We start from the raw sequence: 19,125 nt of genomic DNA, 5'->3' as shown, positions 1-19,125 counted from the left end.
TTTTTGTCTTTCTTAAGTACAGCTATTTGTCCCCTAGCAACATGCCTATGGGAGAAAATTCCTTTAACAGGAAAAAAACTAAAACTAAACTAAAACCCCAACAATCTATACACCCATTTGCTCATCAGGATGGTAGATATGGATGCAGGTTTGGCTTACTGAGCCAAGTACATGAGTGAGTACTAATAAACCTGAGTCTTGTACCTCGATAAAAATAGTCAGCCAATTTCCTCACCTCTGCATCCCAAATGGAAACACAGGAGTGAATACTTGTTGGGCAAAGCTGGGCAAAATTATTACAAGAACCTTATCAATGATAAAAAAGATGGATGAGATGAAGTTCAATAGTAAATTAGATGCAATTACTTCTTGCAACTTTTTTTCAAGTTATTTTCCTCATAATGAAAAGCAAAACCTATGGGCAGCAAAGGTAATATTATATTTAGATAAAAGTTTTTGCGGTTTTTTTTTAAGAATTTGGAACAGTTCCAAGAAGGCAGCACAAAATTGCTGCACAACTACACACAAATTTGCAGTGTAAAAACATTCATGTCAACGGCTAGACTCCTTTGTTTGAGATCATCAGGCCCCCTGCCACTCAGTACCAGTCAGATGAGTTTCGGAGTTCTGTCATTTATGTGCCCCACATGGATACATGATAACAGCTTTCAAACATTATCAACAGCTGATATACTCTGTAGAAATTAGTCGTGAAAAAGAGGCCTGTAAACTCTCTTTGAAAATAAAGCTTAATAAAAACAGTATGCTTTGACCAGAAAAAAAAAAAGGTAACACAAAAAAAGAATCCACCAAGCCCACATTTGAATTTGTCTTGTCTTAAACACTTAGAAAGCAACAGCAAGGAGCCAATATAACACAATCAGTTCTCTGATCACAAATGAGTATCTAAGTGAGCCCTCAAAGACACAAAAGGCACAGAAGTGTGCAGATCATAATTCAAGCTTGTACTGCAAGTGTAATTCTTCAGCTGTCATTACGTTCATACCACAGGCTGAGTTTATATCACAGAAATATATATTGCAGGGGTGTTCCCTTGACTCTTTGAAAAGAAAGCTATGTAGAACATTTTGAATAGTGCTGCCACAATGGTTCTCTTTTACAACCAAATAAAAAGCAGTTGCATTCTAAATGCTCATTTTTAGTATTTCCTCCCATTCTTTTTTTTCAGGGGAGCATCTCCATATGTTCTCTAAGAATTCTTGCAAGAGTCAATGCAGGAAAAGGACAAATCCCGTAGTTCCCTATAGCTCTAGAAGTACAGTCCAGTAAAACAGTCACACTTGATCAGCAGCATATATCAAGGCAGGAAATTCTAAAGTCTTCTGGACTTAACTTTTGGGGGAAAAAACAGGAAAAGAAAAGTGGGTTCACTCACCAACTTTAAAAACGCATTAAATTATTCTTGTAAAACTAACAGCAATTGGACAATAGGAAAAAAATAGTAGGGACTGAATTCTATACACTAATAAATTTGGAAGTTCATCTATGAATACTTTTTGGCAGAAATTAGTACGATTTCATTGTGGGATAAACTTTGAGACTATTATGTAGGCCCTTCTCTTACAAAGTTTAGGAGCTGTCTTTCATCTCTGATTATTACAAATCAAAATTACTAGGCTGGCTTGTCTAAGAAAGAAGATTTTAAAACCCAGAAATCTGGTCAGGAAACAGAAACTTTGCATAGCCATCTGAGGGCAGAACAACAACTCTGTTTTGCAGAAAAATACAACTGCGGCAGCATTGGAAAAGCATGCAACACAAAATAACTGTATGAGCAATGGGACACACAATATCCTTAAACCAAAAAAAAAAAGTTATTAGGCACAATCTGGGCTTTGAAATATTGTCTGATACAGCTCCATAAACAGATTCACAGGCTGGAAATCAACTGAGCACAAGGTTTGTGAAGATTTCGATACAGAAAGTGGTGGGAGAAATGGGCATAGAAACTACAGAATCTTGCAATTCAATAATATATATGGAAGAAGAATAAACAAAAGAAATACTAACAAAAGGGTACCTCTATAGCAAAATATGACTAGGAAACCATAAAATACAAGACAGAAGATAAAAAGAGCTATGAAACAGATTTGCTATACTGAGAAGCTGAAATGAAAAGCCAAGGAGCAAGAGATGATGGGATAAAGGAGTAGTACAGTCCATCCAAAAAGCAAAAAGATAATGAGTTCACCAAGGATACAAAGTAAACAAGGAAAATTTTAATTCCTGAGATGACTAGCCAAAAACATGTGCAAAGTGACTAGAAGAGAGAAGATGCTAAACCTATCTCTCCAAAGCAAGTAAATAAGTAAACTAATAGATGGACCAAACCACCAAAATCAACACATGCCCAGTTTTACTTTCTGTGAAGCTGACTACTGACAAAATAAAGACAAGGTGTGACTGATCAGTAAAGCCCTACCATGGGAGCAGGATTAGAGATGGGCTGGGGTGATGTGCCCATGAAGCTCAGGGAAGGATGTAGGCTGGGACTGATCACAGCTGCTGCAAATAAGCTGAGTTGATCTCATCACCAATCAAGAGAACCTGACGATAGGTTTTGCTTTAGATAAACTATAAACAGCTGAGAGAATCAACTGGTGCTGTTGTTTCTCCCTGAGTTCAGTAAGAGTGTGAATGTCTCCCAGACTTAGCCAGGCGAGTGTGGGGTACACAAGTACATGGCTCAACCACGCTGGTGCTGTGATGGAGCTGTGCACTGCAATTGCTCTCCTCTGCTATGTGTGACTTGTATCTGTATTGTGTTTTCAGTATGCTTTGCATCATGGTGCTAAAACAGAAATCCCATGTACCATCAACTACCTTCAAATAAATAAATAAATCTGATGTTAAACGTTACACCTGACAACAGGCCACTAACACGAGAAGCCGGAATACAACTGTCCAGAAGAAGTATAAAGCACATCCAACAGCAAAAAATATTCCAAATTTAATTTAGGACATATGCAAAGAAAAACTATTTTTCTAATAGAGGAAGACTAATGGAAGACTTCTAGTTAAAAAAGTGTTTTAAAACATGTGGGCTTATATAGCCTAAAGAAAAGGTTGAGGAGACACAGCTCCAACTAAACACAATCAGAGGCGGATAGTGTTTTTGCAAAGCATGGATGCAGGTCAGTTCCATATCCCCAGCCAGCAGTCCTGCTTAGCCAGTATGCACTGCTGCATATTGTAGGCAGCCGGGGAATGAACAGCATCCTCAGCTTTCTCCACAAGGCAGCACCCTTTGCCATTTTTGACCCCAGAATCTGTGTCCTCTAGTCTCTTGCATTTTTTACAGGGTGAAAGGAACCATTCCGCAGGTGTTAACACTGCTGACCTAATGCTGGCTGGTCATAGTGTTATCAAGGACCAGGCTCAACGACATAGATAATCCCTTCCTACGTCCTACGTTCCTGTGGATGGAATAGCACTTTTTTGTTTGTTGGTTTGGGGTTTTGGGGGGTGTTGTGGTTTGGTTTTGGTGGTAGTGGTGGTTTCTTTTGGTTTGATTGGTTCTGGTTTTGGTTTTTTTGGTTTGGTTTTTAACCAGATGGAGGACTATTTTTGTATTCTCTAAACCATAATCTAATGCTCTCCCAGCATTCAGATCTCCCACTGGATCCAGTGGAATGATTGTTAAAGCATCCAAGAAACATCCATCCCTACAGTGTAGTATGACTGGAACCAAGATTATGTCTCTCCTCATTTTTCAGTTCTACCTATGTATCTGTATGGGCTTTACAGAGAACAGAGAACTCCCTGGATCTTCAGTTACCAGCCCTTGTCCTTCCAAGGAAGTCTGTTCTCTTGTGCAACTTGCACTTTTAGAAGAGGATGCTCTGCACACATTCTAGTCTACATTCTGATGACAAGACTGCATCAGTTACAACAGCACTCTAGCATATGATGAAATTATGCCAAGGCAGATTCAAAGTCCTTTAGGGGCAACCCTAATGCCAGTAAAATCAGTAACAAACACCCCAGAGTTAACCTTTTGTTAAATTACACCAACAAGACATTTAAAAGTCATACCTACCTAAACTCTTATTGCTGCTAGTTGGCCAGGAAGCTACTCTATCCCTTAACTTTTTCTTTTTACAAGAGTCATCCGATTTCACAGAAAGCTCCACTTCCTCCTTCTTGATTTCCTGTACAAGTTCCATGCGGCACTGACTAAAATCCTGGAAGGAAATTTTTCCATTTTCATCTGCTCCCAGCTGGTGCATGATCTCTGCAACAGACGCCTCCATATTCAGCTGGCGGCACACCATCAGCAAGTCATTCCTAAAGATATTTTTAGAGGGAAAATGGGGGCAGGGGAAGATTGGAAAAGTGGGAACAGAGAAAACAAAATAAACAACAACTTAGTTTAGAAAAAAAGTCTAATCTGGATATGCATTAATGCACAGACATTTAAAACCAAAAAGCCAACTACTGAAGAAAACAAAATCTTGAAAAAATTTCTCCAGGAACTGAATGACGACAGATGCATATTCATCAAATGACAAATAATCACATTCTATATAAAATAGGGGCAAACCAATTCAGCCAGATCTGAAGCAGCAGCTGTCTACACTATCAAAATCTGGGTGCCCCATTCTCTCTTATTAGAATTTTTTTTTTAACTTACCACTACTTTGCTACTCTCACATTTTGCTGCTTCTTTCATGCCATCCTTTTCTTAAACACTTTTTGAACTGGATTGCATAGCACTACCACATCAATTTATACCACAAATAGTATGAGTGTGTTTCTATGTTACGGCTTCTTTTAAGAAGCTTAAAAGCATATGGCTTATTTCTGTGTTGTACAAAATCTTTCTGTAGAAGGAAAGCAAAGGAAATGTGTAATATTAGTATTATGTGAATTATTAGCATATTTAGAAATATTATTATTTCATTACTAATATCAGGGCATTCAGAAGGTTTCCATGAAAACATGATACATTGAAATATTCAAAGTTTTTGCATGAACAGTTTCACTGAAGTAGTTTATTATCAGAATCAAGGCCCATTCTATTCTACAGAAAGATGTACGTTGGATGGATCTCTGTAAGTCACTTCTATGCAGGAATTCCAGAGCTGCAGAAACAGAATTCTTGTGAGAGTTGTTTACAATAAAATTAGATAATAATAACAGTAACAACAGTAATGGTTATGATGATGAGGATGACGATAACAATGATGATGATAATAACAACATGACCATGTAGTTTTAAAAAATAAAAACAAACAAACAAAAACCCCAATAAAAATAGCAGAAAGCAACCAAATCTCTACTTATGACAAGAAATAACTTTATTATAGAAGAATTAATCACATAGGCCAAATATAAGCTATTATTAATAGCAGTTCTATTTTTGGTCTGAGTTTTGCTCTTAGATTTGAATCTGTTCAACTAATAAATAATCTCCATGGCTCAGTTCCCTGTTTTTAAAAATTAAAACAGTACAAATACCATTTCACAAGGGTGTTGCAAAGGAGAGTAAGGATGACAACAAATTCAGATTTTTACATGGGGAGTGACAGATACCATTCAGCTATGTCTATGTATCTGTTCTCTTGGAACAGATCAGGCATAGCCATCAGATTGAGGGACTCTGCAGAGGTGTGCTAATTTTGGAATGAGTATGAGGAAAAGCAGTGCAGGGTGATTTTGCCATGGGATTCCAGGACACAGGTCTGTTGCCCTGGCCTCAGAAGAATTAATCTGCTATACTGTGGTGGGAGGAGGCTACGGCACTGGTAGCACACCTTACACAGCCCTGTTCGTGACAACTGTAAGCCTCTATTTCACTGCAGCCCATAGGGACATGTCCAAACTCAGCACTGGTTCCCTACAGTCTAAAGGTGTTACACAAATACAAACTGATTTATAAAGGAAATCTGGCAATTGTTATACTACATAACAACAAGGAGAAACCATACATTTTCTTAAAACTATTTAAATTTTCAGCTAGTAAAAAGGTACCATCATTTTGCCAGGAAACATTTACTCTTTGCTTATGCAACTTGCAGTCTAGGGGCACAAACACCTTTGAAGAGGGAAGTCAAAATTATAAATGCAGCCAAGTTCCCTATGAAGAGCGGCCAGAATTCCACTACTAAGTAAGTAGTAAAGTAGGTACGTTTATTCCAGCGCTGGGACACATGGGGGATAGATCCTCCAAACCATCCGTGCCGACAGCTGCATTCAGCTGGGTATTTACAGGGTTACAAGTTCCATAGTCATTAAGTTTCGCAACACGCCTATACATATTCATCACCTAGCCCCGCCCAGCCTCGCTTCGTATTATAATGAACCCAAAAGTCATTTACATCCGCGTTGCGCTTGCGCAGCGAGGTTTGGTGGCTTTGGTAGGGGTCTTCCAAGGGTCTTTTTGATGAAGTCAGGAGTCTTCATCATCCTGAACTTTTCACCTTTCTTCCCTACGCATGCTCTTTTGTACCCCTGGCCTGGGTTTAAGCTTTGAGACTGGTTTGAGCTAGTTTTGGGATGAGGCAGGATGTCTGTCTGAGACTCCCTCTGCCCTTCTCAGTGGTCTCTTATCTTTTCTTCCTGCCCTGGTATGCTGACCAAGCTGGATGCATTGTTCCTAACAAACTAATTCTCCTGCTTCCCATCCCCCTGATTCACCTAGAGGCAAGTAGAGTAAATAAACAGTGTAAGAAAACCTGTTCCATGCAGTTGTGTCATGAGTCACTTTTAGACCAATACTGTAGATAAACAGTAATCTATTTGAAACATTATTTTTAAAAGGACTAATCTAAAAAGGACCGACTAACGGAGCGCTCAGAGGCAATAAGAAGTTGCTGATCTGAAAGATGTACTGAAATCACTCCAGATCACTTTTGCTCTTGGTAGGAGGGTGTTTAGTTTAGGTCCCTTGTGCAGCCACCAATCTCCAGAGCATCCTGGACCTGCTGCTCCATTTGCTCTCTCACAGCAAGTCAAGCCCCTGACTGCTTAAACCACAGAATCACATCAGTTCTCTAGCTTTGACTTTTCTATGAGCAACCACAGGCAAACAATCCTGGCAGCAATCCCAGAACTGTGCTCATCTTCAGTCAGGAGTATTCCAAAAAGCTCACAGAGTGACACCTTTGGTTCAGAATAAACTTTTAACAGAGTTTTAGATGGGGATAGAAATCATTGGGTAAGAGGCTCCAAGCATCGCATGAAGCACGCTGTATCAAAATGTTTATTTCTCAATCTGGATGAACAGAAGTAACACACAATTAATTCCAAAGTCATCTGAAATACCAAGAAAGCAGAAACCACAGTGAGTGTTGTTATAAACATATATTATACTATTGGCTTCTCGCAAAGTATTACGGTAGATATTATATAATGTTAGAAATGCTTTTGCTGTGTGGATGTAGTTTTCTCTCGTTTTAGCAAGAATGTTAGCAAGTGTGAGCAAGTAAGATAACTTCCAAGCGAGCAGAGGATGAGGCCCGAGAAGCTGCTGATCAACACTTTGTCCAGAGAACAAAAGGGCCCAAAGGCTACTCCGCCTGGAGAACGGGCGGCCAGGAGGGTCCGAGAGCCCTTATCACCGCTCTGCTGGAGGGGCAAAGAGGCCCAAAGCTGCAATCAGCCCTGACTGTCTGGAGAATTAAGAGGTCCACCCCTACCATCGACTCTTACCTAGCGGGCCCAACCCCAAGAATCAAAAGACATAAAACCACAAGGCTGAAGACTACGCATGCTCTAAAAAGGCGGACCCAAGGAGTGGCCATGCAGATCAATTCCTGGAAAAGTTTTAATATGAATAGAGAACAGACAGTAAAAATGGTATAAAAAGGACTAACCTCGAGCATCAGGTGTGCTCTTGGCAGAGCGCCAAGACACCCGGCCGTTATCCCTTTGCTTTATTTTATGTGTCTCTTATTGTCTTTCTATTAAACCCTCTAAATTCTCACAGGAGAGTAAACCTCGTTTTTCACAGTGTGTATCACAGAAGCCCTCTGTATGACACTATGATCTTTGGCAAAAAAAGCATCTCAAGGTTAGCACCCAGCTACAGAGAGAATTTCTGAAGGTCACCAGACTAGAAGACTATGTCCACTGCTGTCTGCAAAACATGAATAAAAACAGTATAGTCACCTACATGTGAGGGTGCGGGATAAAGAATTTATGTAGTTTTGTAGTCCACCTAAGGCCTGATACATGTCTTGACCTTACAGAAGAGAAGAGGTTCACTAGCAGATAGAGCAGTCCAGTAGACTGGGAAAGAGGACAAACATCCACAGCAGTTCTTACTTAGTCTGCTTTCTTAAAGAAATATTTTCTAGAACAAGCAACAAACACAAAAAAGAATTTTCTGGCTCAGAAACAGATTTCATTACCTTTGTCATAATCTAAACAGTTGTATCTCCACAGACCTTGTCACATACAAATACTTTAGGAAGGTTTTTTTTTTTAACTCTCCAATTTCCTCAATTATTACCAATTGTAACGGTTTAACAATACAGAAGCTATTACTTCATCAGGTGCAGATCATCCTGATAAGACTAAGTCAGCATTTCCACATTATCTTTTAAAGGAAGTGGCAAGGCAAGACTGAAATTGCAGCTTCTGAAGGAATAATGAGCACAGCTTCAGAAATGCTGGAATTTTCCACCTGCTGCAACCTGGATGTCCTCACGAAAGGTCAAAGAATGAAGAACTACAAGTTTCCTGCAACAATACCTCTGCCTGACAGTTGTTAGGATAAAGGCCTGCAGTTCTCATCTCAGTTTAATAAACTGCATTCATGACCATCACTGCTATTCATACATGAAACAACTCATAAATTGATGTGTAAACAATTTTTACATGTATATTTGGAATACCCTCTGCATTGCTAAACAAAAGAGTATTTTCTTTGGGTTTACTTCCTAGTGCCAGAGTATGTAGTAGTATTAATCAACCCTTTCTTAAATGAAAGTATAAGGTATGCAGTAAAACCCATTTTGTTCACTTTTGTTGTAAAGTTCCATTCCCTTATGGCTGTCCCAATGCTCCCTATTTTCTGTGTATCAAATATATTGTCAGCACCAGGCAAAAGTTGTAAATGAGCCGTTTTCAGTGAAGCTGATGTGTTTGTCAAGGCATAAATAACGTAAGGCAGGATGGGATGCAGAAAAGGCACATCAGCTGGACACACTTGTTAAAATGCTGAGCAGGAGTACTGTTGATACTGGGATCTGAAAACTCACACTGAGGCTTCAGTTTTAACATCTCGGTGTGATCAGGAAGGGAATTCACACAGATGGGTTTTTTCATGCTACACAAAAACCTGGGAAGACGTAAGAGTATTGACTGACATTTGATCGTTTTATAGGATTTTTTTCTCTATTTTTGCTCCCAAACATGAAGGAATGAAAACGAAGTGTAAACATAAAGTTGAAAGCAAATGGGGGAAAAAAAGGTTACTAAACCAGACTGCCGTCCTACAAGGGGATATTTATTCTGTAACCACTGAGTTCTGAGTAGTGGAAGTCTATATGGCACTAAATGGGATCTTGCACATTTGGCTTATTATAAGCACAAGAGACGAATTGTATATAACTCAGCAGACAAACTCTTATACAGAGGAAGACAGGCAATTAAGCCCTCCCAGTGTAGAAAATACACCAGACTCAAAAAAGTCTCATGACTCACCCATGGGTGTCTAAGCTGCTTTTTAAGAATGCCACAGCCTCCACTTGTGCTCTGTCCTAGCACTTCACTCTTCTGCAACTTTCCTAATTTCTGTTTTCCCAGATACAGTTCAGATTGCTACTTCAGAAGGGAAGTGAATACTCTGTTTTCTGCCATCACAGTGGATAAGAAAAATAGTCTTTATATATTTAAAGCCCATGTTTCACCTTCTTTTGAGTAAAGAACCCCATTTTTTGCATCTCTAATCATCTTACATAAGCTGCTCTTGTCTTTCTCTAAATGATCCACCAACTGAATGGATGACAGCACACAGAACTAGACACCAGCTTAAAGCATACACTGAAAAGAGACTAAAAGTTGAAAGCAGAAGTCCTGTTCTACAACAGTACAACTCTGTTAATTCAAATTTAACTTGAGAACCACTATAAATTTCAGAAGTGTTTCATCAAGCACACATCCTGTACGTCTACCACCAAATGTGCTGTTGTCTACTTATCCCTACTTTATCTCAGTTGATAAGCAATTTTTCAAGCAATACCTTCATCTGTCAGCACCAATTGTCACTCTTATCCCCCAGCAAGTCTCCAGTTTTCCTTAGCTTGGTGTCATCTCAGATTGAAGAAAGTTTACCCATTATTATGTCACCCAGATCATTAATCCTTAATAATGCTGACCTAATGATGTCCAGGCCATCCTTCTGATTTCAATTTGATACAGAATTTTATTGGTAAAACAAAGCACCGGAGTCTAACGACCTCCAAGTATAGCTCAGAAAAAAACCCAAACTCTCTCTTATTCTAGTTCCTTGACTTGCCTACAAGTGTCATAAAACAACATCAAAAGCCTTAAAAAAGACAAGACAAAGGGCATTTCTTGTTTCACTCCCACCATAAACTGCTGACACTAGATCTAGATTAGATGGGTTTGACTGAACTTTTTCTTAACAAATCCATATTCAGCAAGTTGTCTGTAGACTGACCCCCATCTCAACACATTTTTGAAAAAAAGCAACGCATTTTATCTTTCCCCATTTTCTGTTACTTCCATCTTTTAGAAGAGCTCAGGAAAAAAGAATGGAAAATAATTCTGAAGCTGTCCTTAGGAATAATACACAAAGATCTTCAAGTACAACTAACTAAAACAAGTCCAAGCACTCCTCAAATTCTTTCTTCCCTCTACCATCTAAGGTATTTGTTACCAGTCCTATTTGCACAAACAGTCTCACTATATGTGTTATTTTCAGTGTAGAAAGCAAAACAAAACAAAAAAGAGAAAACACCTCACACTTGTCAGCATTAGTCAGCAGCAGCTCACTGGCTCCCTCTCTTGGGTACTCTTTCTCTGTTTTTTCTGTCACTTTTCCAAAACTGTTTCCATACTGCGGGACAATTTCACACTTGAAATTCCCTGCTAGTTTCAATTTCTGCATGTTCAGGTGCTTGTTCACAACTAACTTGCAACTTGATCCAGTTCCACAATGCTGAGCATCATCAGATACAAGACAGGGTTAACAATCAGCCAGCCCCAAAACCCTGTATGCTTTATTCATAATTCAGCCATCTGAGCTTTTACTTCACAGCTCTGTCCTGCCTTGGCTACCTCTCACAATACTATTCCAAGTGGGCAGCCTATACCACCACTCCTTCCTCTGGGGGAGCAGGGGAGGGTTCCCTCCCCACCTCCCCACCACGGTGCGTCTGTGTGTGTCTCTCCCCCGTTTCATACGAGATACGGACAAGACAGCCAGCCCCCGACCAGTACTTCCCAGAACAGAAATGTGTTTTCCAGATGACACAACAAATGCATATTCTACTCACTACAAATAGCTTTAACTTTGTTCTCTGATCACCTACTCCGTACTGATAGCACAAACTGCATCTCTCAACCTGTGTCCCCTTTGTGGCCAAGGCTCTCATCTCTGGAGACTGAACTGTTGCAGGCAAACAAAGGTCCATCTGTCAACAGAGAAGCGGAGTTCTAAAAGATGCATGTGAATGTTCACAGTAAAAATAAGGTGGATTTGAAAAGCCACGTATCCACAGCACAACTTTTCCTTTAAATGCCATTTGAAGCCCATCCTTTGGACAACACTCAACTAGGCACAACACGAGCCTTGTTAATGCCCTTCCTCTACCAGCTGAGATACCAGAGTCTCAATAAAACCTCCGCTGTCCTTTCACACTTCCGGAAATGAATTCACTTTTAGAGGGATTTCTTAGTTCAGATCATTTGGAGTGAAGTGTGTTTAAAAATCAAGCAGACATAACCAGAGGGATCACAACTAACCCCCAAGCTCGTTTCTCCCCCCCTCCACCATCTTGTGCCAACATTAAAAGTCACACAGCCAGATAAAAAGTCACAATATAAACTGGCCGTGCTGCAAAGAAATATTCCTTACTGAGCTAGTGTACAGCTAAGGTGATTCCTTGAACAAATTCTAGTGCAGACAGAGTGAAACTTCAGGACCATGCACAGTAGAACAACTCATCTGGCAGAACAGGCTGACTTAAAAAATCATGAAACCCTCCACTTGCTACTCCCAGTTCACTGCATAAGGAGTGCAGGTACACAGCTGAGGGGTGTGTTTTTTGCAAGAAAGGCCAGGTGCCCAAGTATTTTGTGAGGTTACTTACTTCAAATCAGAACATGTATGACCTGTTGCTTCAATCAATTTCAGGTAATCTCTAGCCTACCCCAGCAATCAGAGACAAAGAGGACTGTTAAATAATTTTAGAAGCCATCCACAACTATCAGCAAAGTACTTGCATGCGGCACCCTCAAACAATAAATACAAATAAAAACAAGGAGCTGACTGGAACAATTCTTCTCTTATTCAAATGCCTCCCAACAGAGTCAACCCATCCATGAATTTCAAACTATAGGTTTTGCCAAATTAAATTTGAAAACATATAGAAAGTTGCTCCTCAGCAACTCCTAACACGAGTTTACCAACAGCGGTTAAGGAGGATGCCATCCACCTTGTCTGCTGTAAATGGAAGATGCAGTCACACATGAGCTAAACAAGACCAAATATTTACCATAATCCCAGTCATTCCGCTGGAACAGTCACCAGTGGTTCCTCTGCTATAAACCCAGGGTGATGCATTTGCTAGAAAGACCAAGTACCAAAGCATCCTATGAGGGCCCCTGCTCCCCATCACCCCTGGGAAGAAAGTAACAGAGTATGTTTGTGAAGTTCATCTTTCAGAATTGCCACCAAGAAACCCAAGAAAACAGAAGGCAAAAACATCCCAGTTTAACAACTACTTCTTTTTTCACCACAAAAGGGAAGTAAATGACTTTGAAATTGCTGACTTTAAAGAGAGGTTAACTTCTCTTACAGTAATAACCCAAATAACATGGTACTTGCAACAATCTCAGCAAAAAATAAATAAAAAGCAATTAAAAATAATAAAGATAACATATAACTTCAATGCTTGGAAGCCAGCTGGATGGTAACTTTCAAAGGGATCAAAAAATTTGACATTTGTATTTTCAAGTGAATTACTGTTCAGTCAGTCTTTCCACAGTACAATCTACCTGGACAACAAGCTCCTAAGAAAGAAAATACAGTAATGCCCTGTAACAACAAGCCTGAGATATATACTTTAGTCCCTTTTACCAGACTGTTAGTGCCTATGAGGAAAGACAAAAGCAATAGCTTACACAAAACACACCAAGTAACTTCACTAACTTCAAAACAGTAGCAGCTCCAGCTAAAACACCCTTCAGGTGTCTGCTGTTTACATAAGAACAGGACTGCTAACTAATTAAAAAATTTAATATGTTCAGAAAATTCAAGCTGGAATACATTCCTCCAACTGTGTATCAGCTGTAACATATACAGACTTTGAAATACATAATCCCTTAATGAATGTTGATTCTTGGTGTATTTTCTAGACACAGTATTTAACAAAAGGGATACCTTTTTCTCCATCCTAAACTAAGCATGTCTCTCTGGCTTTTCATATATATCCACCCGCCTGGCTTTCCCCATAGCTTATTCCTTTTTTGGTTATGATGCTCTGAGAGACAAAAGCAATAGCTTACACAAAACACACCAAGTAACTTCACTAACTTCAAAACAGTAGCAGCTCCAGCTAAAACACCCTTCAGGTGTCTGCTGTTTACATAAGAACAGGACTGCTAACTAAATAAAAAATATAAGATGTTCAGAAAATTCAAGCTGGAATACGTTCCTCCAACTGTGTATCAGCTGTAACATATACAGACTTTGAAATACATAATCCCTTAATGAATGTTGATTCTTGGTGTATTTTCTAGACACAGTATTTAACAAAAGGGATACCTTTTTCTTCATCCTAAACTAAGCATGTCTCTCTGGCTTTTCATAGATGTCCACCCACCTGGCTTTCCCCATAGCTTATTCCTTTTTTGTTTATGATGCTCTGAGAGGACCTGTGGAAGACAAAGTTGGACTAAAACCCCACAAAATTCTATAAAACTGTGGAATCATTGACTAAGGCAAGTCCCAAGAGAAACAGAGAAAACATACTACAATCATGTGAGAAACAGCACAGTGCTTCCAGTCACCATTAGACTCGATATACAGTAAGTATTCTGCTGTATCCATATAAAAGCAATCCTTCAGTAACATGGACCACAAACACCGTGACAGCCTCCTAACGGAGAGGGCTGAAGACTAAGCTTAAGGAACAAGTCTAGGAACAGATCTGGAAGCTGAAATTGTTTTCAAGACAAACTAAAGCACTCGTGCAAGGACAAAATACATTTTACCAAAGTGGGGTGGGGATGATGTCTCCTTGTTAGACAGCTGGACTGAGGCCAGACTTAGGACTGTACAGTACTGGGATCAAACTGCTTTTGAAATTTGAAATCCCAGTAGCTGCAAAACTAGCAGCAAAATAAATATTATTTCTCTCACAAGTCTTCAAAGGCAGTTTTTTATTTCCACCTGTTCTGCTAGAGTTGACCTTTCATAAGCCTCTTGCTTGTAGGATAAATAGCTTTACCACTCCCTAGCCTGCTGACATTTGAGCACTCAAAACAGCTTGTGCCTGATACTGCTGTCGAACAGCACAGAATACCCTGCAGAGACTAGAAAGCCTCTGTTTGCAGAATATTAACTCATGCCCAAAGTAAGTTCTCAGAGACCCTGACTGAACATGTTTGCCTGACTTCATAAATGGTCATCTTATGGATTTAACACATGTTTTACCACCAGTGGTAACTTGACTGGTCACAGAGAACCCACACTGATTTTGCTGCTTCCTTTAATCGGTCCTTTTGTGCTTCAAATAGGCATCTCTTTAAATGTTAAGCACAGAAGTTGAAGCACATTAGCAAAACCAGGCACTTGAAAAAAATATTAAACTAAATGGTAAGAACTGCTGTGGAGAGTAACAGAGACCATAGAAGAATAAATCTCCTCCCTTAAAAACACAATGAATAGATACATACTTTATCTTCTTGATAGTACTGGTTTTCTCCTCTAGTAGCACACAGCCACTAGATGCAGAAACACTGAGGGGGTGCCAAAATATACTCAGCAAGAAAGCTGGGAATGTCCTACTACTGTGACAACCCATGAAAAAGGGAAGGATCAGCCTGTACTTGCAAAGGCTTTGAGCTCCTAAAGCAAGGTACCACTAAAACCACTCAGGTAACAAATCAAATCCAACAAGTTTCTTTTAAGTGCTTCTGTGCAGGGCTCGAGAAGGCACGGTCATTCAGCACATCCTTTTAACAGGCTGTATAAGCTCATTACAAAGTTAGTACGTTTATCGGGTTTTTAACATCTTACTCTACTTTTACCAAGATTTTCTGTAAGACATTCACCCCAGTGTATAAAAAAAAATTGTGTACACAGACAACATCATTTTCACACAAACTCTACAAACAGAACTTCATTCCACTATTGTTAATATGATGACAAAGTTCTATCTGAACTAAACACTAGCTTTACCTTTCTCCTTCACAATCCTAAAATTATTTATCCATGCTTAAAAGTTAAAATTGGAAAGCTAGCATATTTGTAACTTAATAACCCCCCTAAAAAAAGAAGAAAAAAAGAAAAAAAAGCACAGGTGTCCTCCCCAAAACACCAACCCTCTGAAATTGAAAATGTTTATAACTGTAACAACAGATTCTGAAGCTTTTCAAAGCAAACAGAATAAAACAAAGAAAAGCAATTACTGCTTTTTCAGTTAACAGCTCTTCGTTAATAACAACAGAATCCAGCTACAGCTGCAAAACTAAAGTTCTGATGTGAACAGTTTTTAAGGCTGCCTTCTGCTCTCAGCAATGCTCATCCAGCTGATCTCAAGCATTCAGAATCCAGCCTTAACTGTGGACTGCTTTGCAACTGAGGAGTTGGGGAGGGTGCAGGGAAGTATTTTTGGTTGGCTGGTTGGTTGGTTAGTTGTTTCTTGTGAAATTACGTCTTGTTGTAGAAGTATCAGAAGAATGCCAAACATTTTAAGACGTTAAAATAATTAAGTAATAAATATTAATCCCAAAAGAATCAAAAGCCATTTCACTACAAGCCAACAAGTTAAAGCTCTGGTGTTTTCTTAGTACTCTTCTCTAGCTGGATGCTGCAAAATTTCAATATGCACATGTAAATACAAGACTCAGAGACACTGGTTTAGCATTCCATATCCCATAGCTCAGAGTCTTCTGGATTATAATCACCAATGGTACATGCTTAATTAGGCTTTATTGTTTTGATATCATCCTATTTAGAGCCTGAAAACTAATCAATATCTCAGGTGAGAGCCTGAACACTAATCAGTATCTCAGGACATGCTCCTCCTCTCCATCTGTGCCTGTACTTCCCTGCTATTATTTGAAGCGGTTTATTACAGTTTGATGCCCGACAAAGCATTTCCACAGCTGAGACACCATGCTATTCCATTAGGAATGCAAATAGCTCTTTTCCCCATGCAATATGAACTAAATAAACACGCACACAAAATGCCTGCTTTGGCTGGCATAAGTAGTATAAAGTATAAAGATCTTCTCTTCCTTAACAGCTCTGGAGCTGGAGAAACAGAAATTTTATAAACAAACTGCTGTATGTGCCAGGCAAAGAAATGACTGACCAAGCTTCAGCCCTGCAAACAAAGGGATACTAATTTTCAAAGATAAAATTTATACTCAGTAGCAGCTGCAAAATTGCAAATTTCAGCCCCATTTCATTGAAAATAAGCTAGTTTTTAAAAAGCTTATGCTAGTGATAGGTTATAGATCACAGGGAAGTCTAGTTCTAGTACACAAGAAAGGAGCTGATTTTACAGTGCTGGCTTCTATCTCTTCAGCTCTTTATACAGATGTCTGGGCATTTCTTGCTTACTTATTGTTTAACCCGCTGTAAAAGACCTTGTGACATGCAGAAGTCAGCCTCCAAACTCCACTGAGGCTGCAAGAAAGGCAAAAAAATTGTTGGCCACAAGGATGAGCGAAGGGAAGTCCAAGGAAGCAGGGCAAGAAGGAACAGGAAAACCAAGCAACTGGCCCGTATGAAACAAAAAAACCCTCTATGAATAAACCCAGAAGCAAGACAAACAGGATGCATAGCGTGGCAAGATGAAGTTTAGTGTAAAAGCAGCTGTAACTTTTTTCTCTGTATTTTAATTTGTGACATTAAAAAAGATGCAATTACCTAAACATTAGGGCTCTAAACAACAACAACCCCCCAGCTGCTATACTTCTGACAAGGCCAGTGAGTCCATAAATCAGACCGAGTTGGCTCTAAGACTATGGTGGCACATACTATAAAGACATCCAAATCTGACTGGACAAGTCTTCTCCTGCATCAGCCACTGCCATAAAACAGATTATAAGCAAAATTGAGTAACTACAGAAAGCAAGAAAGGCATTCCATTTACACAGCTCGTTACCCAGGCTATCTAATGAAGTAAAGCCATGTAAAAGATCATTCCTTAAATATTCTTTCCCTCCTTTCTCACACATATAGAGAAATACGTGTCTGGGGACCGTGCTTTGCGCACCAATACACCACATACAGAGATTTAAAGTAAGATAGTAATTTGTAACACCATGTTCTCTGATAAAAGCCAGTTCTGCTTAGAAGGCACAACTCCCCCTGAAGCAAAGTATCAGCAACCTTCAACAATGAACCCACCATCTCCTGAAGGACTTTCAACCACCACCCAGGCCCCGGGCTTTATTTCCATCTCCTCATGAAATCCAGCGTCCCTACTCAGACACATCCTAGAGTTTTCAACACTGTACTTCAAGCAACACTCTGAAACACCTACTTAGAAGAACACAGACTACAAATCTGGGACAAAACTAAGGGAATGTGGATCAGTCGATCAGAAAGGAGTAGCTTGTGTCATGGTAACATCTCTCAATCGTCTGTATGAAACTCTAGAACAGCAACATTAACATTCCCCGAGTAAGGTCTTTAAATTATAAATACACAGAGAGTTTACACTGCAGAAAAACATCACGGTACAGATCAGCAAGTGTGCTCTGAGGAGACAGTGCACACTTTACATGAACGTTTTAAGTTTTCAGATATCAGAATCAATTCCATGAAACCGTAAACAAACGGAAAGGGAAGCAGTCTTAGCACACTGGTTGGAAAGTACACATTTTCAAAGTTTATATTTCAAAACCACAACTGTCAAAATAATCATTAGGCTGGGGGGGACAGGGGAGGAAAGTGTTCAGGGAGATGTTTAGATAAGAAATATCACAACCCTTGAACTTCATTTTTAAAGTGACTGCCAGTTGTTACAGATTTTCAACAACTTTCTGGCTCCAAAGAGATGGCAGTGGGGATTCAAGTTTACTTAGCCTTTTTGTGGGGTCATATTCTTAGGTTACAGGTTAAATGCTTATTCCAGTAGTGGAGTCTTTCCCGCTCATCACCCAGTTCTCTAGAGGCACTTACTAATTGCATGCAATAGCCTAAGTTTCATTTTGAAAACGCAAGTTTCCAGCACCTCTGGCAAATCCCACCTCTTGAAGTTCGGTATTTTTTAAATGATGGCGTGAGAGCTCAGAAATACCACTGCCACAAAACCAACTCCTGACCAAAACACATCAAATTTCCACTGTGGCTTATTTCCAACTATCTCCTGCCAATGTACATGCTCACCCTTCCACACCAAAATATCAGCCTGGGTGACACTCCTCAAACTCTCTGAGGACCAGCAGAGGAATTTAAACGAAACTGTGTACCGTACTGACAACCAAAATCATAGGATCCGGGAGAACAGTACGAGTTTTCTCCTAGATTACCTACGACCGGCTTTTTGTGTGTTTACTTGTAAAAACCACCTGCCCGGGGCACGAGGTGATAAAAACCAGGTTTGGAGGCGTCACCTTTCAGCCCCGGCGGACGTGGAAGTGCTGCGGGCAGCGTTCGCCCGCTGTCCCGGGAAGCTCTCGGCGCCGAGGCCCCGCCGGAGCCCCCGGTGCCGGCGGGAGGGGGGCGGG

The 19,125-nt window shown here is 39.8% G+C and overlaps 1 protein-coding gene across 1 annotated transcript in view; it reads right to left on the bottom strand.

The window, feature by feature from the left end:
* The window catches only part of MCC (mutated in colorectal cancers), a 19,510-nt gene extending 15,027 nt beyond the window's left edge, over nt 1-4,483 (bottom strand). Inside the window, exon 1 of the mRNA XM_017727807.1 lies at nt 4,061-4,483. Coding sequence (XP_017583296.1) covers nt 4,061-4,295 — 235 coding nt within the window. The 5' untranslated portion in view covers nt 4,296-4,483. The remainder of the gene's footprint in view (nt 1-4,060) is intronic.
* Nucleotides 4,484-19,125: the final 14,642 nt, after the last annotated feature.

The sequence above is a fragment of the Corvus brachyrhynchos genome, unplaced genomic scaffold (assembly GCF_000691975.1).
Source record: "Corvus brachyrhynchos isolate BGI_N302 unplaced genomic scaffold, ASM69197v1 scaffold232, whole genome shotgun sequence".
NCBI lineage: Eukaryota > Metazoa > Chordata > Aves > Passeriformes > Corvidae > Corvus > Corvus brachyrhynchos.
The sequence above is the reverse complement of the archived record's forward strand: the minus strand, read 5'-3'. Positions and strand labels throughout refer to the sequence as shown.